We start from the raw sequence: 24716 nt of genomic DNA on the forward strand, positions 1-24716 counted from the left end.
TCCTGTACTCTAGGTCCTGTACTCTAGGTCCTGTACTGTAGGTCCTGTACTGTAGGTCCTGTACTCTAGGTCCTGTACTGTAGGTCCTGTACTGTAGGTCCTGTACTCTAGGTCCTGTACTCTAGGTCCTGTACTCTAGGTCCTGTACTGTAGGTCCTGTACTGTAGGTCCTGTACTGTAGGTCCTGTACTCTAGGTCCTGTACTGTAGGTCCTGTACTGTAGGTCCTGTACTCTAGGTCCTGTACTCTAGGTCCTGTACGGTAGGTCCTGTACTGTAGGTCCTGTACTGTAGGTCCTGTACTCTAGGTCCTGTACTGTAGGTCCTGTACTGTAGGTCCTGTACGGTAGGTCCTGGGTAGTAGGTCCTGTACTGTAGGTCCTGGGTAGTAGGTCCTGTTCTGTAGGTCCTGTACGGTAGGTCCTGGGTAGTAGGTCCTGTTCTGTAGGTCCTGTACTGTAGGTCCTGTACTGTAGGTCCTGTACGGTAGGTCCTGGGTAGTAGGTCCTGTTCTGTAGGTCCTGTACTGTAGGTCCTGTACTGTAGGTCCTGTACTCTAGGTCCTGTACTGTAGGTCCTGTACTCTAGGTCCTGTACTGTAGGTCCTGTACTGTAGGTCCTGTACTGTAGGTCCTGTACTCTAGGTCCTGTACTCTAGGTCCTGTACTCTAGGTCCTGTACTGTAGGTCCTGTACTGTAGGTCCTGTACTGTAGGTCCTGGGTAGTAGGTCCTGTACTGTAGGTCCTGTATTGTAGGTCCTGGGTAGTAGGTCCTGTACTGTAGGTCCTGGGTAGTAGGTCCTGCACTGTAGGTCCTGGGTAGTAGGTCCTGTACTGTAGGTCCTGTACTCTAGGTCCTGTACTGTAGGTCCTGTACTCTAGGTCCTGTACTGTAGGTCCTGTACTCTAGGTCCTGTACTGTAGGTCCTGTACTGTAGGTCCTGTACTCTAGGTCCTGTACTCTAGGTCCTGTACTCTAGGTCCTGTACTCTAGGTCCTGTACTGTAGGTCCTGTACTGTAGGTCCTGTACTCTAGGTCCTGTACGGTAGGTCCTGTACTGTAGGTCCTGTACTGTAGGTCCTGTACTGTAGGTCCTGTACTCTAGGTCCTGTACTGTAGGTCCTGTACTGTAGGTCCTGTACTGTAGGTCCTGTACTGTAGGTCCTGGGTAGTAGGTCCTGTACTCTAGGTCCTGGGTAGTAGGTCCTGTACTGTAGGTCCTGTACGGTAGGTCCTGTACTGTAGGTCCTGTACTCTAGGTCCTGGGTAGTAGGTCCTGTACTGTAGGTCCTGTACTGTAGGTCCTGTACGGTAGGTCCTGGGTAGTAGGTCCTGTTCTGTAGGTCCTGTACTGTAGGTCCTGTACTCTAGGTCCTGTACTGTAGGTCCTGTACTGTAGGTCCTGTACTCTAGGTCCTGTACTCTAGGTCCTGTACTGTAGGTCCTGTACTGTAGGTCCTGTACTGTAGGTCCTGTACTGTAGGTCCTGTACTGTAGGTCCTGTACTGTAGGTCCTGTACTGTAGGTCCTGTACTGTAGGTCCTGTACTGTAGGTCCTGTACTGTAGGTCCTGGGTAGTAGGTCCTGTACTGTAGGTCCTGTACTGTAGGTCCTGGGTAGTAGGTCCTGTACTGTAGGTCCTGGGTAGTAGGTCCTGTACTGTAGGTCCTGGGTAGTAGGTCCTGTACTGTAGGTCCTGGGTAGTAGGTCCTGTACTGTAGGTCCTGTACTCTAGGTCCTGTACTCTAGGTCCTGTACTGTAGGTCCTGTACTCTAGGTCCTGTACTGTAGGTCCTGTACTGTAGGTCCTGTACTCTAGGTCCTGTACTCTAGGTCCTGTACTGTAGGTCCTGTACTGTAGGTCCTGTACTGTAGGTCCTGTACTGTAGGTCCTGTACTGTAGGTCCTGTACTGTAGGTCCTGTACTGTAGGTCCTGGGTAGTAGGTCCTGTACTCTAGGTCCTGGGTAGTAGGTCCTGTACTGTAGGTCCTGTACGGTAGGTCCTGTACTGTAGGTCCTGTACTCTAGGTCCTGGGTAGTAGGTCCTGTACTGTAGGTCCTGTACTGTAGGTCCTGTACGGTAGGTCCTGGGTAGTAGGTCCTGTTCTGTAGGTCCTGTACTGTAGGTCCTGTACTCTAGGTCCTGTAGTAGGTCCTGTACGGTAGGTCCTGTACTGTAGGTCCTGTACTCTAGGTCCTGGGTAGTAGGTCCTGTTCTGTAGGTCCTGTACTGTAGGTCCTGTACTCTAGGTCCTGTACTGTAGGTCCTGTACTCTAGGTCCTGTACTGTAGGTCCTGTACTCTAGGTCCTGTACTCTAGGTCCTGTACTGTAGGTCCTGTACTCTAGGTTCTGTACTGTAGGTCCTGTACTGTAGGTCCTGTACTGTAGGTCCTGTACTGTAGGTCCTGTACTGTAGGTCCTGTACTGTAGGTCCTGGGTAGTAGGTCCTGTACTGTAGGTCCTGTACTGTAGGTCCTGGGTAGTAGGTCCTGTACTGTAGGTCCTGGGTAGTAGGTCCTGTACTGTAGGTCCTGGGTAGTAGGTCCTGTACTGTAGGTCCTGTACTCTAGGTCCTGTACTCTAGGTCCTGTACTGTAGGTCCTGTACTCTAGGTCCTGTACTGTAGGTCCTGTACTGTAGGTCCTGTACTGTAGGTCCTGTACTGTAGGTCCTGGGTAGTAGGTCCTGTACTCTAGGTCCTGGGTAGTAGGTCCTGTACTGTAGGTCCTGTACGGTAGGTCCTGTACTGTAGGTCCTGTACTCTAGGTCCTGGGTAGTAGGTCCTGTACTGTAGGTCCTGTACTGTAGGTCCTGTACGGTAGGTCCTGGGTAGTAGGTCCTGTTCTGTAGGTCCTGTACTGTAGGTCCTGTACTCTAGGTCCTGGGTAGTAGGTCCTGTACGGTAGGTCCTGTACTGTAGGTCCTGTACTCTAGGTCCTGGGTAGTAGGTCCTGTTCTGTAGGTCCTGTACTGTAGGTCCTGTACTGTAGGTCCTGTACTGTAGGTCCTGTACTGTAGGTCCTGTACTGTAGGTCCTGTACTGTAGGTCCTGTACTGTAGGTCCTGTACTGTAGGTCCTGTACTGTAGGTCCTGTACTGTAGGTCCTGTACTCTAGGTCCTGTACTGTAGGTCCTGTACTGTAGGTCCTGTACTGTAGGTCCTGTACTGTAGGTCCTGTACTGTAGGTCCTGTACTGTAGGTCCTGTACTGTAGGTCCTGTACTGTAGGTCCTGTACTGTAGGTCCTGGGTAGTAGGTCCTGTACTGTAGGTCCTGTACTGTAGGTCCTGGGTAGTAGGTCCTGTACTGTAGGTCCTGGGTAGTAGGTCCTGTACTGTAGGTCCTGGGTAGTAGGTCCTGTACTGTAGGTCCTGGGTAGTAGGTCCTGTACTGTAGGTCCTGTACTCTAGGTCCTGTACTCTAGGTCCTGTACTGTAGGTCCTGTACTGTAGGTCCTGTACTGTAGGTCCTGTACTCTAGGTCCTGTACTCTAGGTCCTGTACTCTAGGTCCTGTACTCTAGGTCCTGTACTGTAGGTCCTGTACTGTAGGTCCTGTACGGTAGGTCCTGTACGGTAGGTCCTGTACTGTAGGTCCTGTACTGTAGGTCCTGTACTGTAGGTCCTGTACTGTAGGTCCTGTACTGTAGGTCCTGGGTAGTAGGTCCTGTACTGTAGGTCCTGGGTAGTAGGTCCTGTACTGTAGGTCCTGGGTAGTAGGTCCTGTACTGTAGGTCCTGGGTAGTAGGTCCTGTACTGTAGGTCCTGGGTAGTAGGTCCTGTACTGTAGGTCCTGTACTGTAGGTCCTGTACTGTAGGTCCTGTACTGTAGGTCCTGTACTCTAGGTCCTGTACTGTAGGTCCTGTACTGTAGGTCCTGTACTGTAGGTCCTGTACTGTAGGTCCTGGGTAGTAGGTCCTGTACTCTAGGTCCTGGGTAGTAGGTCCTGTACTGTAGGTCCTGTACGGTAGGTCCTGTACTGTAGGTCCTGTACTCTAGGTCCTGGGTAGTAGGTCCTGTACTGTAGGTCCTGTACTGTAGGTCCTGTACGGTAGGTCCTGGGTAGTAGGTCCTGTTCTGTAGGTCCTGTACTGTAGGTCCTGTACTCTAGGTCCTGGGTAGTAGGTCCTGTACTGTAGGTCCTGTACTGTAGGTCCTGTACTCTAGGTCCTGGGTAGTAGGTCCTGTTCTGTAGGTCCTGTACTGTAGGTCCTGTACTGTAGGTCCTGTACTGTAGGTCCTGTACTGTAGGTCCTGTACTGTAGGTCCTGTACTGTAGGTCCTGTACTGTAGGTCCTGTACTGTAGGTCCTGTACTGTAGGTCCTGTACTGTAGGTCCTGTACTCTAGGTCCTGTACTGTAGGTCCTGTACTGTAGGTCCTGTACTGTAGGTCCTGTACGGTAGGTCCTGGGTAGTAGGTCCTGTACTGTAGGTCCTGGGTAGTAGGTCCTGTTCTGTAGGTCCTGTACTGTAGGTCCTGTACTGTAGGTCCTGTACTGTAGGTCCTGTACTGTAGGTCCTGGGTAGTAGGTCCTGTACTCTAGGTCCTGGGTAGTAGGTCCTGTACTGTAGGTCCTGTACGGTAGGTCCTGTACTGTAGGTCCTGTACTGTAGGTCCTGGGTAGTAGGTCCTGTACTGTAGGTCCTGTACTGTAGGTCCTGTACGGTAGGTCCTGGGTAGTAGGTCCTGTTCTGTAGGTCCTGTACTGTAGGTCCTGTACTCTAGGTCCTGGGTAGTAGGTCCTGTACGGTAGGTCCTGTACTGTAGGTCCTGTACTCTAGGTCCTGGGTAGTAGGTCCTGTTCTGTACTGTAGGTCCTGTACTGTAGGTCCTGTACTGTAGGTCCTGTACTGTAGGTCCTGTACCTAGGTCCTGTAGTAGGTCCTGTACTGTAGGTCCTGTACTGTAGGTCCTGTAGTAGGTCCTGTACTGTAGGTCCTGTACTGTAGGTCCTGTCCTAGGTCCTGTACTGTAGGTCCTGTACTGTAGGTCCTGTACTGTAGGTCCTGGGTAGTAGGTCCTGTACTCTAGGTCCTGGGTAGTAGGTCCTGTACTGTAGGTCCTGTACGGTAGGTCCTGTACTGTAGGTCCTGTACTCTAGGTCCTGGGTAGTAGGTCCTGTACTGTAGGTCCTGTACTGTAGGTCCTGTACGGTAGGTCCTGGGTAGTAGGTCCTGTTCTGTAGGTCCTGTACTGTAGGTCCTGTACTCTAGGTCCTGGGTAGTAGGTCCTGTACGGTAGGTCCTGTACTGTAGGTCCTGTACTCTAGGTCCTGGGTAGTAGGTCCTGTTCTGTAGGTCCTGTACTGTAGGTCCTGTACTGTAGGTCCTGTACTGTAGGTCCTGTACTGTAGGTCCTGTACTGTAGGTCCTGTACTGTAGGTCCTGTACTGTAGGTCCTGGTAGGTCCTGTACTGTAGGTCCTGTACTGTAGGTCCTGTACTGTAGGTCCTAGGTCCTGTACTCTAGGTCCTGTACTGTAGGTCCTGTACTGTAGGTCCTGTACTGTAGGTCCTGTACTGTAGGTCCTGTACTGTAGGTCCTGTACTGTAGGTCCTGTACTGTAGGTCCTGTACTGTAGGTCCTGGGTAGTAGGTCCTGTACTGTAGGTCCTGTACTGTAGGTCCTGGGTAGTAGGTCCTGTACTGTAGGTCCTGGGTAGTAGGTCCTGTACTGTAGGTCCTGGGTAGTAGGTCCTGTACTGTAGGTCCTGGGTAGTAGGTCCTGTACTGTAGGTCCTGTACTCTAGGTCCTGTACTCTAGGTCCTGTACTGTAGGTCCTGTACTCTAGGTCCTGTACTGTAGGTCCTGTACTGTAGGTCCTGTACTCTAGGTCCTGTACTCTAGGTCCTGTACTCTAGGTCCTGTACTCTAGGTCCTGTACTGTAGGTCCTGTACTGTAGGTCCTGTACGGTAGGTCCTGTACGGTAGGTCCTGTACTGTAGGTCCTGTACTGTAGGTCCTGTACTGTAGGTCCTGTACTGTAGGTCCTGGGTAGTAGGTCCTGTACTCTAGGTCCTGGGTAGTAGGTCCTGTACTGTAGGTCCTGTACGGTAGGTCCTGTACTGTAGGTCCTGTACTCTAGGTCCTGGGTAGTAGGTCCTGTACTGTAGGTCCTGTACTGTAGGTCCTGTACTGTAGGTCCTGTACGGTAGGTCCTGGGTAGTAGGTCCTGTACTGTAGGTCCTGGGTAGGTCCTGTAGGTCCTGTTCTGTAGGTCCTGTACTGTAGGTCCTGTACGGTAGGTCCTGGGTAGTAGGTCCTGTGCTGTAGGTCCTGTACTGTAGGTCCTGTACTGTAGGTCCTGTACTGTAGGTCCTGTACTGTAGGTCCTGTACTGTAGGTCCTGTACTGTAGGTCCTGTACGGTAGGTCCTGGGTAGTAGGTCCTGTTCTGTAGGTCCTGTACTGTAGGTCCTGTACTGTAGGTCCTGTACTGTAGGTCCTGTACGGTAGGTCCTGGGTAGTAGGTCCTGTACTGTAGGTCCTGTACTGTAGGTCCTGTACTGTAGGTCCTGTACGGTAGGTCCTGGGTAGTAGGTCCTGTACTGTAGGTCCTGTACTGTAGGTCCTGTACGGTAGGTCCTGGGTAGTAGGTCCTGTACTGTAGGTCCTGTACTGTAGGTCCTGTACTGTAGGTCCTGTACTGTAGGTCCTGGGTAGTAGGTCCTGTACTCTAGGTCCTGGGTAGTAGGTCCTGTACTGTAGGTCCTGTACGGTAGGTCCTGTACTGTAGGTCCTGTACTCTAGGTCCTGGGTAGTAGGTCCTGTACTGTAGGTCCTGTACTGTAGGTCCTGTACGGTAGGTCCTGGGTAGTAGGTCCTGTTCTGTAGGTCCTGTACTGTAGGTCCTGTACTCTAGGTCCTGGGTAGTAGGTCCTGTACGGTAGGTCCTGTACTGTAGGTCCTGTACTCTAGGTCCTGGGTAGTAGGTCCTGTTCTGTAGGTCCTGTACTGTAGGTCCTGTACTCTAGGTCCTGTACTGTAGGTCCTGTACTCTAGGTCCTGTACTGTAGGTCCTGTACTGTAGGTCCTGTACTCTAGGTCCTGTACTGTAGGTCCTGTACTGTAGGTCCTGTACTGTAGGTCCTGTACTGTAGGTCCTGTACTGTAGGTCCTGTACTGTAGGTCCTGTACTGTAGGTCCTGTACTGTAGGTCCTGTACGGTAGGTCCTGGGTAGTAGGTCCTGTACTGTAGGTCCTGGGTAGTAGGTCCTGTTCTGTAGGTCCTGTACTGTAGGTCCTGTACTGTAGGTCCTGTACTGTAGGTCCTGTACTGTAGGTCCTGGGTAGTAGGTCCTGTACTGTAGGTCCTGGGTAGTAGGTCCTGTACTGTAGGTCCTGTACGGTAGGTCCTGTACTGTAGGTCCTGTACTCTAGGTCCTGGGTAGTAGGTCCTGTACTGTAGGTCCTGTAGGTCCTGTACGGTAGGTCCTGGGTAGTAGGTCCTGTTCTGTAGGTCCTGTACTGTAGGTCCTGTACTCTAGGTCCTGGGTAGTAGGTCCTGTAGGTCCTGTACTGTAGGTCCTGTACTCTAGGTCCTGGGTAGTAGGTCCTGTTCTGTAGGTCCTGTACTGTAGGTCCTGTACTCTAGGTCCTGTACTGTAGGTCCTGTACTCTAGGTCCTGTACTGTAGGTCCTGTACTGTAGGTCCTGTACTGTAGGTCCTGTACTGTAGGTCCTGTACTGTAGGTCCTGTACTGTAGGTCCTGTACTGTAGGTCCTGTACTGTAGGTCCTGTACTGTAGGTCCTGTACTGTAGGTCCTGTACTGTAGGTCCTGTACTGTAGGTCCTGGGTAGTAGGTCCTGTACTCTAGGTCCTGGGTAGTAGGTCCTGTACTGTAGGTCCTGTACGGTAGGTCCTGTACTGTAGGTCCTGTACTCTAGGTCCTGGGTAGTAGGTCCTGTACTGTAGGTCCTGTACTGTAGGTCCTGTACGGTAGGTCCTGGGTAGTAGGTCCTGTTCTGTAGGTCCTGTACTGTAGGTCCTGTACTCTAGGTCCTGGGTAGTAGGTCCTGTACGGTAGGTCCCTGTAGGTCCTGTACTCTAGGTCCTGGGTAGTAGGTCCTGTTCTGTAGGTCCTGTACTGTAGGTCCTGTACTCTAGGTCCTGTACTGTAGGTCCTGTACTCTAGGTCCTGTACTGTAGGTCCTGTACTGTAGGTCCTGTACTGTAGGTCCTGTACTGTAGGTCCTGTACTGTAGGTCCTGTACTGTAGGTCCTGTACTCTAGGTCCTGTACTGGGTGTAGGTCCTGTACTGTAGGTCCTGTACTGTAGGTCCTGTACTGTAGGTCCTGTACTGTAGGTCCTGTACTGTAGGTCCTGTACTGTAGGTCCTGTACTGTAGGTCCTGGGTAGTAGGTCCTGTACTGTAGGTCCTAGGTCCTACTGTAGGTCCTGGGTAGTAGGTCCTGTACTGTAGGTCCTGGGTAGTAGGTCCTGTACTGTAGGTCCTGGGTAGTAGGTCCTGTACTGTAGGTCCTGGGTAGTAGGTCCTGTACTGTAGGTCCTGTACTCTAGGTCCTGTACTCTAGGTCCTGTACTGTAGGTCCTGTACTCTAGGTCCTGTACTGTAGGTCCTGTACTGTAGGTCCTGTACTCTAGGTCCTGTACTGTAGGTCCTGTACTCTAGGTCCTGGGTAGTAGGTCCTGTACTGTAGGTCCTGTACTGTAGGTCCTGTACGGTAGGTCCTGTACGGTAGGTCCTGTACTGTAGGTCCTGTACTGTAGGTCCTGTACTGTAGGTCCTGTACTGTAGGTCCTGGGTAGTAGGTCCTGTACTCTAGGTCCTGGGTAGTAGGTCCTGTACTGTAGGTCCTGTACGGTAGGTCCTGTACTGTAGGTCCTGTACTCTAGGTCCTGGGTAGTAGGTCCTGTACTGTAGGTCCTGTACTGTAGGTCCTGTACTGTAGGTCCTGTACGGTAGGTCCTGGGTAGTAGGTCCTGTACTGTAGGTCCTGGGTAGTAGGTCCTGTTCTGTAGGTCCTGTCTGTAGGTCCTGTACGGTAGGTCCTGGGTAGTAGGTCCTGTTCTGTAGGTCCTGTACTGTAGGTCCTGTACTGTAGGTCCTGTACTCTAGGTCCTGTACTGTAGGTCCTGTACTGTAGGTCCTGTACTGTAGGTCCTGTACGGTAGGTCCTGGGTAGTAGGTCCTGTTCTGTAGGTCCTGTACTGTAGGTCCTGTACTGTAGGTCCTGTACTGTAGGTCCTGTACGGTAGGTCCTGGGTAGTAGGTCCTGTACTGTAGGTCCTGTACTGTAGGTCCTGTACTGTAGGTCCTGTACGGTAGGTCCTGGGTAGTAGGTCCTGTACTGTAGGTCCTGTACTGTAGGTCCTGTACGGTAGGTCCTGGGTAGTAGGTCCTGTACTGTAGGTCCTGTACTGTAGGTCCTGTACTGTAGGTCCTGTACTGTAGGTCCTGTACTGTAGGTCCTGGGTAGTAGGTCCTGTACTGTAGGTCCTGTACTGTAGGTCCTGTACTGTAGGTCCTGTACTGTAGGTCCTGTTCTGTAGGTCCTGTTCTGTAGGTCCTGTACTGTAGGTCCTGTTCTGTAGGTCCTGTACTGTAGGTCCTGTACTCTAGGTCCTGTACTGTAGGTCCTGTACTGTAGGTCCTGTACGGTAGGTCCTGTACGGTAGGTCCTGGGTAGTAGGTCCTGTACTCTAGGTCCTGTACTGTAGGTCCTGTACGGTAGGTCCTGGGTAGTAGGTCCTGTTCTGTAGGTCCTGTTACGGTAGGTCCTGGGTAGTAGGTCCTGTTCTGTAGGTCCTGTTCTGTAGGTCCTGTACGGTAGGTCCTGGGTAGTAGGTCCTGTTCTGTAGGTCCTGTACTGTAGGTCCTGTACTGTAGGTCCTGGGTAGTAGGTCCTGTACTCTAGGTCCTGGGTAGTAGGTCCTGTACTGTAGGTCCTGTACGGTAGGTCCTGTACTGTAGGTCCTGTAGTAGGTCCTGGGTAGTAGGTCCTGTACTGTAGGTCCTGTACTGTAGGTCCTGTACGGTAGGTCCTGGGTAGTAGGTCCTGTTCTGTAGGTCCTGTACTGTAGGTCCTGTACTCTAGGTCCTGGGTAGTAGGTCCTGTACGGTAGGTCCTGTACTGTAGGTCCTGTAGTAGGTCCTGGGTAGTAGGTCCTGTTCTGTAGGTCCTGTACTGTAGGTCCTGTACTGTAGGTCCTGTACCTAGGTCCTGTACTGTAGGTCCTGTACTGTCTGTAGGTCCTGTACTGTAGGTCCTGTACTGTAGGTCCTGTACTGTAGGTCCTGTACTCTAGGTCCTGTACTGTAGGTCCTGTACTGTAGGTCCTGTACTGTAGGTCCTGTACTGTAGGTCCTGGGTAGTAGGTCCTGTACTGTAGGTCCTGTACTGTAGGTCCTGGGTAGTAGGTCCTGTACTGTAGGTCCTGGGTAGTAGGTCCTGTACTGTAGGTCCTGGGTAGTAGGTCCTGTACTGTAGGTCCTGTACTCTAGGTCCTGTACTCTAGGTCCTGTACTGTAGGTCCTGTACTCTAGGTCCTGTACTGTAGGTCCTGTACTGTAGGTCCTGTACTGTAGGTCCTGTACTCTAGGTCCTGTACTCTAGGTCCTGTACTCTAGGTCCTGTACTGTAGGTCCTGTACTGTAGGTCCTGTACTGTAGGTCCTGTACGGTAGGTCCTGTACGGTAGGTCCTGTACGGTAGGTCCTGTACTGTAGGTCCTGTACTCTAGGTCCTGGGTAGTAGGTCCTGTACTGTAGGTCCTGTACTGTAGGTCCTGTACTGTAGGTCCTGTACGGTAGGTCCTGGGTAGTAGGTCCTGTACTGTAGGTCCTGGGTAGTAGGTCCTGTTCTGTAGGTCCTGTTCTGTAGGTCCTGTACGGTAGGTCCTAGGTCCTGTTCTGTAGGTCCTGTACTGTAGGTCCTGTACTGTAGGTCCTGGGTAGTAGGTCCTGTACTCTAGGTCCTGGGTAGTAGGTCCTGTACTGTAGGTCCTGTACGGTAGGTCCTGTACTGTAGGTCCTGTACTCTAGGTCCTGGGTAGTAGGTCCTGTACTGTAGGTCCTGTACTGTAGGTCCTACGGTAGGTCCTGGGTAGTAGGTCCTGTTCTGTAGGTCCTGTACTGTAGGTCCTGTACTCTAGGTCCTGGGTAGTAGGTCCTGTACGGTAGGTCCTGTACTGTAGGTCCTGTACTCTAGGTCCTGGGTAGTAGGTCCTGTTCTGTAGGTCCTGTACTGTAGGTCCTGTACTCTAGGTCCTGTACTGTAGGTCCTGTACTCTAGGTCCTGTACTGTAGGTCCTGTACTGTAGGTCCTGTACTGTAGGTCCTGTACTGTAGGTCCTGTACTGTAGGTCCTGTACTGTAGGTCCTGTACTGTAGGTCCTGGGTAGTAGGTCCTGTACTGTAGGTCCTGTACTGTAGGTCCTGGGTAGTAGGTCCTGTACTGTAGGTCCTGGGTAGTAGGTCCTGTACTCTAGGTCCTGGGTAGTAGGTCCTGTACTGTAGGTTCTGGGTAGTAGGTCCTGTACTGTAGGTCCTGGGTAGTAGGTCCTGTACTGTAGGTCCTGGGTAGTAGGTCCTGTACTGTAGGTCCTGGGTAGTAGGTCCTGTACTGTAGGTCCTGTACTGTAGGTCCTGTACTCTAGGTCCTGTACTGTAGGTCCTGTACTCTAGGTCCTGTAGTAGGTCCTGTACTGTAGGTCCTGTACTGTAGGTCCTGTACTGTAGGTCCTGGGTAGTAGGTCCTGTACTCTAGGTCCTGGGTAGTAGGTCCTGTACTGTAGGTCCTGTACGGTAGGTCCTGTACTGTAGGTCCTGTACTCTAGGTCCTGGGTAGTAGGTCCTGTACTGTAGGTCCTGTACTGTAGGTCCTGTACTGTAGGTCCTGGGTAGTAGGTCCTGTTCTGTAGGTCCTGTACTGTAGGTCCTGTACTGTAGGTCCTGGGTAGTAGGTCCTGTACGGTAGGTCCTGTACTGTAGGTCCTGTACTGTAGGTCCTGGGTAGTAGGTCCTGTTCTGTAGGTCCTGTACTGTAGGTCCTGTACTCTAGGTCCTGTACTGTAGGTCCTGTACTCTAGGTCCTGTACTGTAGGTCCTGTACTGTAGGTCCTGTACTCTAGGTCCTGTACTGTAGGTCCTGTACTGTAGGTCCTGTACTGTAGGTCCTGTACTGTAGGTCCTGTACTGTAGGTCCTGTACTGTAGGTCCTGTACTGTAGGTCCTGTACTCTAGGTCCTGTACTGTAGGTCCTGTACTGTAGGTCCTGTACTGTAGGTCCTGGGTAGTAGGTCCTGTACTGTAGGTCCTGTACTGTAGGTCCTGGGTAGTAGGTCCTGTACTGTAGGTCCTGGGTAGTAGGTCCTGTACTGTAGGTCCTGGGTAGTAGGTCCTGTACTGTAGGTCCTGGGTAGTAGGTCCTGTACTGTAGGTCCTGTAGGTCCTGTACTGTAGGTCCTGTACTGTAGGTCCTGTACTGTAGGTCCTGTACTGTAGGTCCTGTAGGTCCTGTACTGTAGGTCCTGTACTGTAGGTCCTGTACTGTAGGTCCTGTACTGTAGGTCCTGTACTGTAGGTCCTGGGTAGTAGGTCCTGTACTGTAGGTCCTGTACTGTAGGTCCTGGGTAGTAGGTCCTGTACTGTAGGTCCTGGGTAGTAGGTCCTGTACTGTAGGTCCTGGGTAGTAGGTCCTGTACTGTAGGTCCTGTCCTAGGTCCTGTACGGTAGGTCCTGTACTGTAGGTCCTGTACTCTAGGTCCTGTACTGTAGGTCCTGTACTGTAGGTCCTGTACTCTAGGTCCTGTAGTAGGTCCTGTACTGTAGGTCCTGTACTGTAGGTCCTGTACTGTAGGTCCTGTACTGTAGGTCCTGTACTGTAGGTCCTGTACTGTAGGTCCTGTACTGTAGGTCCTGTACTGTAGGTCCTGGGTAGTAGGTCCTGTACTGTAGGTCCTGGGTAGTAGGTCCTGTACTGTAGGTCCTGGGTAGTAGGTCCTGTACTGTAGGTCCTGTACTCTAGGTCCTGGGTAGTAGGTCCTGTACTGTAGGTCCTGTACTGTAGGTCCTGTACGGTAGGTCCTGGGTAGTAGGTCCTGTACTGTAGGTCCTGGGTAGTAGGTCCTGTTCTGTAGGTCCTGTGCTGTAGGTCCTGTACGGTAGGTCCTGGGTAGTAGGTCCTGTTCTGTAGGTCCTGTACTGTAGGTCCTGTAGGTCCTGTAGGTCCTGGGTAGTAGGTCCTGTACTGTAGGTCCTGGGTAGTAGGTCCTGTACTGTAGGTCCTGTACGGTAGGTCCTGTACTGTAGGTCCTGTACTCTAGGTCCTGGGTAGTAGGTCCCTAGGTCCTGTACTGTAGGTCCTGTACGGTAGGTCCTGGGTAGTAGGTCCTGTTCTGTAGGTCCTGTACTGTAGGTCCTGTACTCTAGGTCCTAGTAGGTCCTGTACGGTAGGTCCTGTACTGTAGGTCCTGTACTCTAGGTCCTGGGTAGTAGGTCCTGTTCTGTAGGTCCTGTACTGTAGGTCCTGTACTCTAGGTCCTGTACTGTAGGTCCTGTACTGTAGGTCCTGTACTGTAGGTCCTGTACTGTAGGTCCTGTACTCTAGGTCCTGTACTGTAGGTCCTGTACTGTAGGTCCTGTACCTAGGTCCTGTACTGTAGGTCCTGTACTGTAGGTCCTGTACTGTAGGTCCTGTACTGTAGGTCCTGTAGTAGGTCCTGGGTAGTAGGTCCTGTACTGTAGGTCCTGTACTGTAGGTCCTGGGTAGTAGGTCCTGTACTGTAGGTCCTGGGTAGTAGGTCCTGTAGGTCCTGGGTAGTAGGTCCTGTACTGTAGGTCCTGGGTAGTAGGTCCTGTACTGTAGGTCCTGGGTAGTAGGTCCTGTACTGTAGGTCCTGGGTAGTAGGTCCTGTACTGTAGGTCCTGGGTAGTAGGTCCTGTACTGTAGGTCCTGTACTCTAGGTCCTGTACTCTAGGTCCTGTACTGTAGGTCCTGTACTCTAGGTCCTGTACTGTAGGTCCTGTACTGTAGGTCCTGTACTGTAGGTCCTGGGTAGTAGGTCCTGTACTCTAGGTCCTGGGTAGTAGGTCCTGTACTGTAGGTCCTGTACGGTAGGTCCTGTACTGTAGGTCCTGTACGGTAGGTCCTGTACTGTAGGTCCTGTACTCTAGGTCCTGGGTAGTAGGTCCTGTACTGTAGGTCCTGTACTGTAGGTCCTGTACGGTAGGTCCTGGGTAGTAGGTCCTGTTCTGTAGGTCCTGTACTGTAGGTCCTGTACTCTAGGTCCTGGGTAGTAGGTCCTGTACGGTAGGTCCTGTACTGTAGGTCCTGTACTCTAGGTCCTGGGTGTAGGTCCTGTTCTGTAGGTCCTGTACTGTAGGTCCTGTACTCTAGGTCCTGTACTGTAGGTCCTGTACTCTAGGTCCTGTACTGTAGGTCCTGTACTGTAGGTCCTGTACTGTAGGTCCTGTACTGTAGGTCCTGTACTGTAGGTCCTGTACTGTAGGTCCTGTACTGTAGGTCCTGTACTCTAGGTCCTGTACTGTAGGTCCTGTACTGTAGGTCCTGTACTGTAGGTCCTGTACTGTAGGTCCTGTACTGTAGTTCCTGTACTGTAGGTCCTGTACTGTAGGTCCTGTACTGTAGGTCCTGGGTAGTAGGTCCTGTACTGTAGGTCCTGTACTGTAGGTCCTGGGTAGTAGGTCCTGTACTGTAGGTCCTGGGTAGTAGGTCCTGTACTGTAGGTCCTGGGTAGTAGGTCCTGTACTGTAGGTCCTGGGTAGTAGGTCCTGTACTGTAGGTCCTGTACTAGTAGGTCCTGTACTGTAGGTCCTGTACTGTAGGTCCTGTACTCTAGGTCCTGTACTGTAGGTCCTGTACTGTAGGTCCTGTACTGTAGGTCCTGTACTCTAGGTCCTGTACTCTAGGTCCTGTACTCTAGGTCCTGTACTCTAGGTCCTGTACTGTAGGTCCTGTACTGTAGGTCCTGTACGGTAGGTCCTGTACGGTAGGTCCTGTACTGTAGGTCCTGTACTGTAGGTCCTGTACTGTAGGTCCTGGGTAGTAGGTCCTGTACTCTAGGTCCTGGGTAGTAGGTCCTGTACTGTAGGTCCTGTACGGTAGGTCCTGTACTGTAGGTCCTGTACTCTAGGTCCTGGGTAGTAGGTCCTGTACTGTAGGTCCTGTACTGTAGGTCCTGTACTGTAGGTCCTGTACGGTAGGTCCTGGGTAGTAGGTCCTGTACTGTAGGTCCTGGGTAGTAGGTCCTGTTCTGTAGGTCCTGTACTGTAGGTCCTGTACGGTAGGTCCTGGGTAGTAGGTCCTGTTCTGTAGGTCCTGTACTGTAGGTCCTGTACTGTAGGTCCTGTACTCTAGGTCCTGTACTGTAGGTCCTGTACTGTAGGTCCTGTACTGTAGGTCCTGTACGGTAGGTCCTGGGTAGTAGGTCCTGTTCTGTAGGTCCTGTACTGTAGGTCCTGTACTGTAGGTCCTGTACTGTAGGTCCTGTACGGTAGGTCCTGGGTAGTAGGTCCTGTACTGTAGGTCCTGTACTGTAGGTCCTGTACTGTAGGTCCTGTACGGTAGGTCCTGGGTAGTAGGTCCTGTACTGTAGGTCCTGTACTGTAGGTCCTGTACGGTAGGTCCTGTACTGTAGGTCCTGTACTGTAGGTCCTGTACTGTAGGTCCTGTACTGTAGGTCCTGGGTAGTAGGTCCTGTACTGTAGGTCCTGTACTGTAGGTCCTGGGTAGTAGGTCCTGTACTGTAGGTCCTGGGTAGTAGGTCCTGTACTGTAGGTCCTGGGTAGTAGGTCCTGTACTGTAGGTCCTGGGTAGTAGGTCCTGTACTGTAGGTCCTGTACTCTAGGTCCTGTACTCTAGGTCCTGTACTGTAGGTCCTGTACTCTAGGTCCTGTACTGTAGGTCCTGTACTGTAGGTCCTGTACTGTAGGTCCTGTACTCTAGGTCCTGTACTCTAGGTCCTGTACTCTAGGTCCTGTACTCTAGGTCCTGTACTGTAGGTCCTGTACTGTAGGTCCTGTACGGTAGGTCCTGTACTGTAGGTCCTGTACTGTAGGTCCTGTACTGTAGGTCCTGTACTGTAGGTCCTGTACTCTAGGTCCTGGGTAGTAGGTCCTGTACTGTAGGTCCTGTACGGTAGGTCCTGTACTGTAGGTCCTGTACTCTAGGTCCTGGGTAGTAGGTCCTGTACTGTAGGTCCTGTACTGTAGGTCCTGTACTGTAGGTCCTGTACGGTAGGTCCTGGGTAGTAGGTCCTGTACTGTAGGTCCTGGGTAGTAGGTCCTGTTCTGTAGGTCCTGTACTGTAGGTCCTGTACGGTAGGTCCTGGGTAGTAGGTCCCTAGGTCCTGTACTGTAGGTCCTGTACTGTAGGTCCTGTACTGTAGGTCCTGTACTGTAGGTCCTGTACTGTAGGTCCTGTACTGTAGGTCCTGTACGGTAGGTCCTGGGTAGTAGGTCCTGTTCTGTAGGTCCTGTACTGTAGGTCCTGTACTGTAGGTCCTGTACTGTAGGTCCTGTACGGTAGGTCCTGGGTAGTAGGTCCTGTACTGTAGGTCCTGTACTGTAGGTCCTGTACTGTAGGTCCTGTACGGTAGGTCCTGGGTAGTAGGTCCTGTACTGTAGGTCCTGTACTGTAGGTCCTGTACGGTAGGTCCTGGGTAGTAGGTCCTGTACTGTAGGTCCTGTACTGTAGGTCCTGTACTGTAGGTCCTGTACTGTAGGTCCTATACTGTAGGTCCTGGGTAGTAGGTCCTGTACTGTAGGTCCTGTACTGTAGGTCCTGTACTGTAGGTCCTGTACTGTAGGTCCTGTTCTGTAGGTCCTGTACTGTAGGTCCTGTACTCTAGGTCCTGTACTGTAGGTCCTGTACTGTAGGTCCTGTACGGTAGGTCCTGTACGGTAGGTCCTGGGTAGTAGGTCCTGTACTCTAGGTCCTGTACTGTAGGTCCTGTACGGTAGGTCCTGGGTAGTAGGTCCTGTTCTGTAGGTCCTGTTACGGTAGGTCCTGGGTAGTAGGTCCTGTTCTGTAGGTCCTGTTCTGTAGGTCCTGTACGGTAGGTCCTGGGTAGTAGGTCCTGTTCTGTAGGTCCTGTACTGTAGGTCCTGTACTGTAGGTCCTGGGTAGTAGGTCCTGTACTCTAGGTCCTGGGTAGTAGGTCCTGTACTGTAGGTCCTGTACGGTAGGTCCTGTACTGTAGGTCCTGTACTCTAGGTCCTGGGTAGTAGGTCCTGTACTGTAGGTCCTGTACTGTAGGTCCTGTACGGTAGGTCCTGGGTAGTAGGTCCTGTTCTGTAGGTCCTGTACTGTAGGTCCTGTACTCTAGGTCCTGGGTAGTAGGTCCTGTACGGTAGGTCCTGTACTGTAGGTCCTGTACTCTAGGTCCTGGGTAGTAGGTCCTGGGTAGTAGGTCCTGTTCTGTAGGTCCTGTACTGTAGGTCCTGTACTGTAGGTCCTGTACTGTAGGTCCTGTACTGTAGGTCCTGTACTGTAGGTCCTGTACTGTAGGTCCTGGGTAGTAGGTCCTGTACTGTAGGTCCTGGGTAGTAGGTCCTGTACTGTAGGTCCTGGGTAGTAGGTCCTGTACTGTAGGTCCTGGGTAGTAGGTCCTGTACTGTAGGTCCTGTACTGTAGGTCCTGTACTGTAGGTCCTGTACTCTAGGTCCTGTACTGTAGGTCCTGTACTGTAGGTCCTGTACTGTAGGTCCTGTACTCTAGGTCCTGTACTCTAGGTCCTGTACTGTAGGTCCTGTACTCTAGGTCCTGTACTGTAGGTCCTGTACTGTAGGTCCTGTACTGTAGGTCCTGTACTCTAGGTCCTGTACTGTAGGTCCTGTACTGTAGGTCCTGGGTAGTAGGTCCTGTACTGTAGGTCCTGTACTGTAGGTCCTGGGTAGTAGGTCCTGTACTGTAGGTCCTGGGTAGTAGGTCCTGTACTGTAGGTCCTGGGTAGTAGGTCCTGTACTGTAGGTCCTGGGTAGTAGGTCCTGTACTGTAGGTCCTGTACTCTAGGTCCTGTACTCTAGGTCCTGTACTGTAGGTCCTGTACTGTAGGTCCTGTACTGTAGGTCCTGTACTGTAGGTCCTGTACTCTAGGTCCTGTACTCTAGGTCCTGTACTCTAGGTCCTGTACTCTAGGTCCTGTACTCTAGGTCCTGTACTCTAGGTCCTGTACTGTAGGTCCTGTACTCTAGGTCCTGTACTGTAGGTCCTGTACTCTAGGTCCTGTACTGTAGGTCCTGTACTGTAGGTCCTGTACTGTAGGTCCTGTACTCTAGGTCCTGTACTCTAGGTCCTGTACTCTAGGTCCTGTACTGTAGGTCCTGTACTGTAGGTCCTGTACTGTAGGTCCTGTACGGTAGGTCCTGTACGGTAGGTCCTGTACTGTAGGTCCTGTACTGTAGGTCCTGTACTGTAGGTCCTGGGTAGTAGGTCCTGTACTCTAGGTCCTGGGTAGTAGGTCCTGTACTGTAGGTCCTGTACGGTAGGTCCTGTACTGTAGGTCCTGTACTCTAGGTCCTGGGTAGTAGGTCCTGTACTGTAGGTCCTGTACTGTAGGTCCTGTACGGTAGGTCCTGGGTAGTAGGTCCTGTACTGTAGGTCCTGGGTAGTAGGTCCTGTTCTGTAGGTCCTGTTCTGTAGGTCCTGTACGGTAGGTCCTGGGTAGTAGGTCCAGTTCTGTAGGTCCTGTACTGTAGGTCCTGTACTGTAGGTCCTGGGTAGTAGGTCCTGTACTCTAGGTCCTGGGTAGTAGGTCCTGTACTGTAGGTCCTGTACGGTAGGTCCTGTACTGTAGGTCCTGTACTCTAGGTCCTGGGTAGTAGGTCCTGTACTGTAGGTCCTGTACTGTAGGTCCTGTACGGTAGGTCCTGGGTAGTAGGTCCTGTTCTGTAGGTCCTGTACTGTAGGTCCTGTACTCTAGGTCCTGGTTAGTAGGTCCTGTACGGTAGGTCCTGTACTGTAGGTCCTGTACTCTAGGTCCTGGGTAGTAGGTCCTGTTCTGTAGGTCCTGTACTGTAGGTCCTGTACTGTAGGTCCTGTACTGTAGGTCCTGTACTGTAGGTCCTGTACTGTAGGTCCTGTACTGTAGGTCCTGGGTAGTAGGTCCTGTACTGTAGGTCCTGTACTGTAGGTCCTGGGTAGTAGGTCCTGTACTGTAGGTCCTGGGTAGTAGGTCCTGTACTCTAGGTCCTGGGTAGTAGGTCCTGTACTGTAGGTCCTGGGTAGTAGGTCCTGTACTGTAGGTCCTGTACTCTAGGTCCTGTACTCTAGGTCCTGTACTGTAGGTCCTGTACTCTAGGTCCTGTACTGTAGGTCCTGTACTGTAGGTCCTGTACTCTAGGTCCTGTACTCTAGGTCCTGTACTCTAGGTCCTGTACTCTAGGTCCTGTACTGTAGGTCCTGTACGGTAGGTCCTGTACGGTAGGTCCTGTACTGTAGGTCCTGTACTGTAGGTCCTGTACTGTAGGTCCTGTACTGTAGGTCCTATACTGTAGGTCCTGGGTAGTAGGTCCTGTACTCTAGGTCCTGGGTAGTAGGTCCTGTACTGTAGGTCCTGTACGGTAGGTCCTGTACTGTAGGTCCTGTACTCTAGGTCCTGGGTAGTAGGTCCTGTACTCTAGGTCCTGTACTGTAGGTCCTGTACTGTAGGTCCTGTACGGTAGGTCCTGGGTAGTAGGTCCTGTACTGTAGGTCCTGGGTAGTAGGTCCTGTTCTGTAGGTCCTGTACTGTAGGTCCTGTACGGTAGGTCCTGGGTAGTAGGTCCTGTTCTGTAGGTCCTGTACTGTAGGTCCTGTACTGTAGGTCCTGTACTCTAGGTCCTGTACTGTAGGTCCTGTACTGTAGGTCCTGTACGGTAGGTCCTGGGTAGTAGGTCCTGTTCTGTAGGTCCTGTACTGTAGGTCCTGTACTGTAGGTCCTGTACTGTAGGTCCTGGGTAGTAGGTCCTGTACTGTAGGTCCTGTACTGTAGGTCCTGTACTGTAGGTCCTGTACGGTAGGTCCTGGGTAGTAGGTCCTGTACTGTAGGTCCTGTACTGTAGGTCCTGTACGGTAGGTCCTGGGTAGTAGGTCCTGTACTGTAGGTCCTGTACTGTAGGTCCTGTACTGTAGGTCCTGTACTGTAGGTCCTGTACTGTAGGTCCTATACTGTAGGTCCTGGGTAGTAGGTCCTGTACTGTAGGTCCTGTACTGTAGGTCCTGTACTGTAGGTCCTGTTCTGTAGGTCCTGTACTGTAGGTCCTGTTCTGTAGGTCCTGTACTGTAGGTCCTGTACTCTAGGTCCTGTACTGTAGGTCCTGTACTGTAGGTCCTGTACGGTAGGTCCTGTACGCTAGGTCCTGGGTAGTAGGTCCTGTACTCTAGGTCCTGTACTGTAGGTCCTGTACGGTAGGTCCTGGGTAGTAGGTCCTGTTCTGTAGGTCCTGTTACGGTAGGTCCTGGGTAGTAGGTCCTGTTCTGTAGGTCCTGTTCTGTAGGTCCTGTACGGTAGGTCCTGGGTAGTAGGTCCTGTTCTGTAGGTCCTGTTCTGTAGGTCCTGGGTAGTAGGTCCTGTTCTGTAGGTCCTGGGTAGTAGGTCCTGGGTAGTAGGTCCTGTTCTGTAGGTCCTGTACTGTAGGTCCTGTACTGTAGGTCCTCTGTAGTAGGTCCTGTACTGTAGGTCCTGTACGGTAGGTCCTGGGTAGTAGGTCCTGTTTTGTAGGTCCTGTTCTGTAGGTCCTGTATGGTAGGTCCTGTACGGTAGGTCTTGGGTAGTAGGTCCTGTTCTGTAGGTCCTGTACTGTAGGTCCTCTGTAGTAGGTCCTGTACTGTAGGTCCTGTACGGTAGGTCCTGGGTAGTAGGTCCTGTTTTGTAGGTCCTGTATGGTAGGTCCTGTACGGTAGGTCCTGGGTAGTAGGTCCTGTTCTGTAGGTCCTGTTCTGTAGGTCCTGTATGGTAGGTCCTGGGTAGTAGGTCCTGTTCTATTGGTCCTGTACGGTAGGTCCTGGGTAGTAGGTCCTGTTCTGTTGGTCCTGTACGGTAGGTCCTGTTCTGTAGGTCCTGTTCTGTAGGTCCTGTATGGTAGGTCCTGGGTAGTAGGTCCTGTTCTGTTGGTCCTGTACGGTAGGTCCTGTTCTGTAGGTCCTGTTCTGTAGGTCCTGTATGGTAGGTCCTGGGTAGTAGGTCCTGTTCTGTTGGTCCTGTATGGTAGGTCCTGGGTAGTAGGTCCTGTTCTGTAGGTCCTGTACTGTAGGTCCTGTACTGTAGGTCCTGTACGGTAGGTCCTGGGTAGTAGGTCCTGTACTGTAGGTCCTGTACTGTAGGTCCTGTACTGTAGGTCCTGTACTGTAGGTCCTGGGTAGTAGGTCCTGGGTAGTAGGTCCTGTACTGTAGGTCCTGTACTGTAGGTCCTGTACTGTAGGTCCTGTTCTGTAGGTCCTGTACTCTAGGTCCTGTACTGTAGGTCCTGTTCTGTAGGTCCTGTACTCTAGGTCCTGTACTGTAGGTCCTGTACTGTAGGTCCTGTACGGTAGGTCCTGTACGGTAGGTCCTGGGTAGTAGGTCCTGTACTCTAGGTCCTGTACTGTAGGTCCTGTACGGTAGGTCCTGGGTAGTAGGTCCTGTTCTGTAGGTCCTGTTACGGTAGGTCCTGGGTAGTAGGTCCTGTTCTGTAGGTCCTGTACGGTAGGTCCTGGGTAGTAGGTCCTGTTCTGTAGGTCCTGTTCTGTAGGTCCTGTTCTGTAGGTCCTGGGTAGTAGGTCCTGGGTAGTAGGTCCTGGGTAGTAGGTCCTGTTCTGTAGGTCCTGTACTGTAGGTCCTGTACTGTAGGTCCTGTACTGTAGGTCCTGTACTGTAGGTCCTCTGTAGTAGGTCCTCTGTAGTAGGTCCTGTACTGTAGGTCCTGGGTAGTAGGTCCTGTTTTGTAGGTCCTGTTCTGTAGGTCCTGTATGGTAGTTCCTGTATGGTAGGTCCTGTACGGTAGGTCTTGGGTAGTAGGTCCTGTTCTGTAGGTCCTGTACTGTAGGTCCTGTACTGTAGGTCCTGTAGTAGGTCCTGTACTGTAGGTCCTGTACGGTAGGTCCTGGGTAGTAGGTCCTGTTTTGTAGGTCCTGTATGGTAGGTCCTGTACGGTAGGTCCTGGGTAGTAGGTCCTGTTCTGTAGGTCCTGTTCTGTAGGTCCTGTATGGTAGGTCCTGGGTAGTAGGTCCTGTTCTGTTGGTCCTGTACGGTAGGTCCTGTTCTGTTGGTCCTGTACGGTAGGTCCTGTTCTGTAGGTCCTGTTCTGTTGGTCCTGTACGGTAGGTCCTGGGTAGTAGGTCCTGTTCTGTTGGTCCTGTACGGTAGGTCCTGTTCTGTAGGTCCTGTTCTGTAGGTCCTGTATGGTAGGTCCTGGGTAGTAGGTCCTGTTCTGTTGGTCCTGTATGGTAGGTCCTGGGTAGTAGGTCCTGTTCTGTTGGTCCTGTATGGTAGGTCCTGGGTAGTAGGTCCTGTTCTGTAGGTCCTGTATGGTAGGTCCTGTGTTGTAGGTCCTGGTCTGTAGGTCCTGTACAGTAGGTCCTGGGTAGTAGGTCCTGTTCTGTAGGTCCTGTACAGTAGGTCCTGGGTAGTAGGTCCTGTTCTGTAGGTCCTGTACAGTAGGTCCTGGGTAGTAGGTCCTGTTCTGTAGGTCCTGTACTGTAGGTCCTGGGTAGTAGGTCCTGTTCTGTAGGTCCTGTACAGTAGGTCCTGGGTAGTAGGTCCTGTTCTGTAGGTCCTGTACGGTAGGTCCTGGGTAGTAGGTCCTGTTCTGTAGGTCCTGTACGGTAGGTCCTGTACGGTAGGTCCTGGGTAGTAGGTCCTGGGTAGTAGGTCCTGTTCTGTAGGTCCTGTACGGTAGGTCCTGGGTAGTAGGTCCTGTTCAGTAGGTCCTGGGTAGTAGGTCCTGTTCTGTAGGTCCTGTACGGTAGGTCCTGGGTAGTAGGTCCTGTTCTGTAGGTCCTGTACGGTAGGTCCTGGGTAGTAGGTCCTGTTCTGTAGGTCCTGTACGGTAGGTCCTGTACGGTAGGTCCTGGGAAGTAGGTCCTGTTCTGTAGGTCCTGTACGGTAGGTCCTGGTTAGTACCCTATGAGGAAATGGTCCAGATATCAGAATGTGTAGTTGTTCCATTGAGAGAATCATATGACCTTGTTTTCTGTCAACAAAACAGTCTGCCATTTGGAACAACAAAGATTCATCCTACTGTTCTCTAGCCTGCAATCCACACTGGCTGGGATAAAACTGAAGGACTGTTGCCACTGGCTAGCCGGGCTAGTAGACAACAATTTTTACTGGCTCGGGTCCGAAAGAAGTGCCATGAGATCTTTGAAAATACAAAATATCCTTAACAACAGGGCTAGTTGGACACATTTTTCTACTGACCCGGTCTGAAACGTACTAGCTTCGGGCTAGCAGACCGACATTCAGTCAGTGGGGATTCAAGATAACGGTACTCTCTTTCCTCTGTCTATTCATTGGCAGGTTAAATCTGCCCTGAGGCTTCCTAGGAGGAGTCTGAACCATCTGGAGGTGACGAGGAGCAGTAGTCAGGTCAGTTCCTGATACAGTAGGATGGAGTTGACTAGGAGCAGTAGTCAGGTCAGTTCCTGATACAGTAGGATGACTAGGAGCAGTAGTCAGGTCAGGTCCTGATACAGTAGGATGGAGGTGACTAGGAGCAGTTGTCAGGGCAGGTCCTGATACAGTAGGATGACTAGGAGTAGTAGTCAGGGCAGGTCCTGATACAGTAGGATGGAGGTGACTAGGAGCAGTAGACAGGTTAGTTCCTGATACAGTAGGATGGAGGTGACTAGGAGCAGTAGTCAGGTCAGGTCCTGATACAGTAGGATGACTAGGAGCAGTAGTCAGGTCAGGTCCTGATACAGTAGGATGACTAGGAGCAGTAGTCAGGGCAGGTCCTGATACAGTAGGATGGAGGTGACTAGGAGCAGTAGTCAGGTCAGGTCCTGATACAGTAGGATGGAGGTGACTAGGAGCAGTAGACAGGTTAGTTCCTGATACAGTAGGATGGAGGTGACTAGGAGCAGTAGACAGGTCAGGTCCTGATACAGTAGGATGGAAGTGACTAGGAGCAGTAGACAGGCAGGTCCTGATACAGTAGGATGGAGTGTGACTAGACAGGGGATTGGTCCTGCAGTAGGATGTAGACAGTAGTCAGGTCCTGATACAGTAGGATGGAGGTGACTAGGAGCAGTAGTCAGGGCAGGTCCTGATACAGGGGTAGGATGGAGGTGACTAGGAGCATGTAGAGCAGTAGGGCAGGTCCTGATACAGTAGGATGACTAGGAGTCAGGTCAGGTCCTGATACAGTAGGATGACTCAGGGTCAGGTCCTGATACAGTAGGATGGAGGTGACTAGGAGCAGTAGTCAGGGCAGGTCCTGTAGTCAGGGCAGTAGGATGGAGGTGACTAGGAGCAGTAGACAGGGCAGGTCCTGATACAGTAGGATGACTAGGAGCAGTAGTCAGGTCAGGTCCTGATACAGTAGGATGACTAGGAGCAGTAGTCAGGGTCAGGATCTGATACAGTAGGATGACTAGGAGCAGTAGTCAGGTCAGGTCCTGATACAGTAGGATGGAGGTGACTAGGAGCAGTAGTCAGGTCAGGTCCTGATACAGTAGGATGGATGACTAGGAGCAGTAGTCAGGGCAGGTCCTGATACAGTAGGGATGGGAGGTGACTAGGAGCAGTAGACAGGGCAGGTCCTGATACA

General features: G+C 51.9%; 1 protein-coding gene across 1 annotated transcript in view; it reads left to right on the forward strand.

Annotated features, from left to right (window-relative positions):
• The window catches only part of LOC127916637 (serine/threonine-protein phosphatase with EF-hands 1-like), an 82051-nt gene that overhangs the window by 27317 nt on the left and 30018 nt on the right, over positions 1–24716 (forward strand). The window contains exon 13 of the mRNA XM_052498949.1: positions 23465–23533. Coding sequence (XP_052354909.1) covers positions 23465–23533 — 69 coding nt within the window. The remainder of the gene's footprint in view (positions 1–23464; positions 23534–24716) is intronic.

The sequence above is a fragment of the Oncorhynchus keta genome, chromosome 37 (assembly GCF_023373465.1).
Source record: "Oncorhynchus keta strain PuntledgeMale-10-30-2019 chromosome 37, Oket_V2, whole genome shotgun sequence".
Taxonomy (NCBI): domain Eukaryota; kingdom Metazoa; phylum Chordata; class Actinopteri; order Salmoniformes; family Salmonidae; genus Oncorhynchus; species Oncorhynchus keta.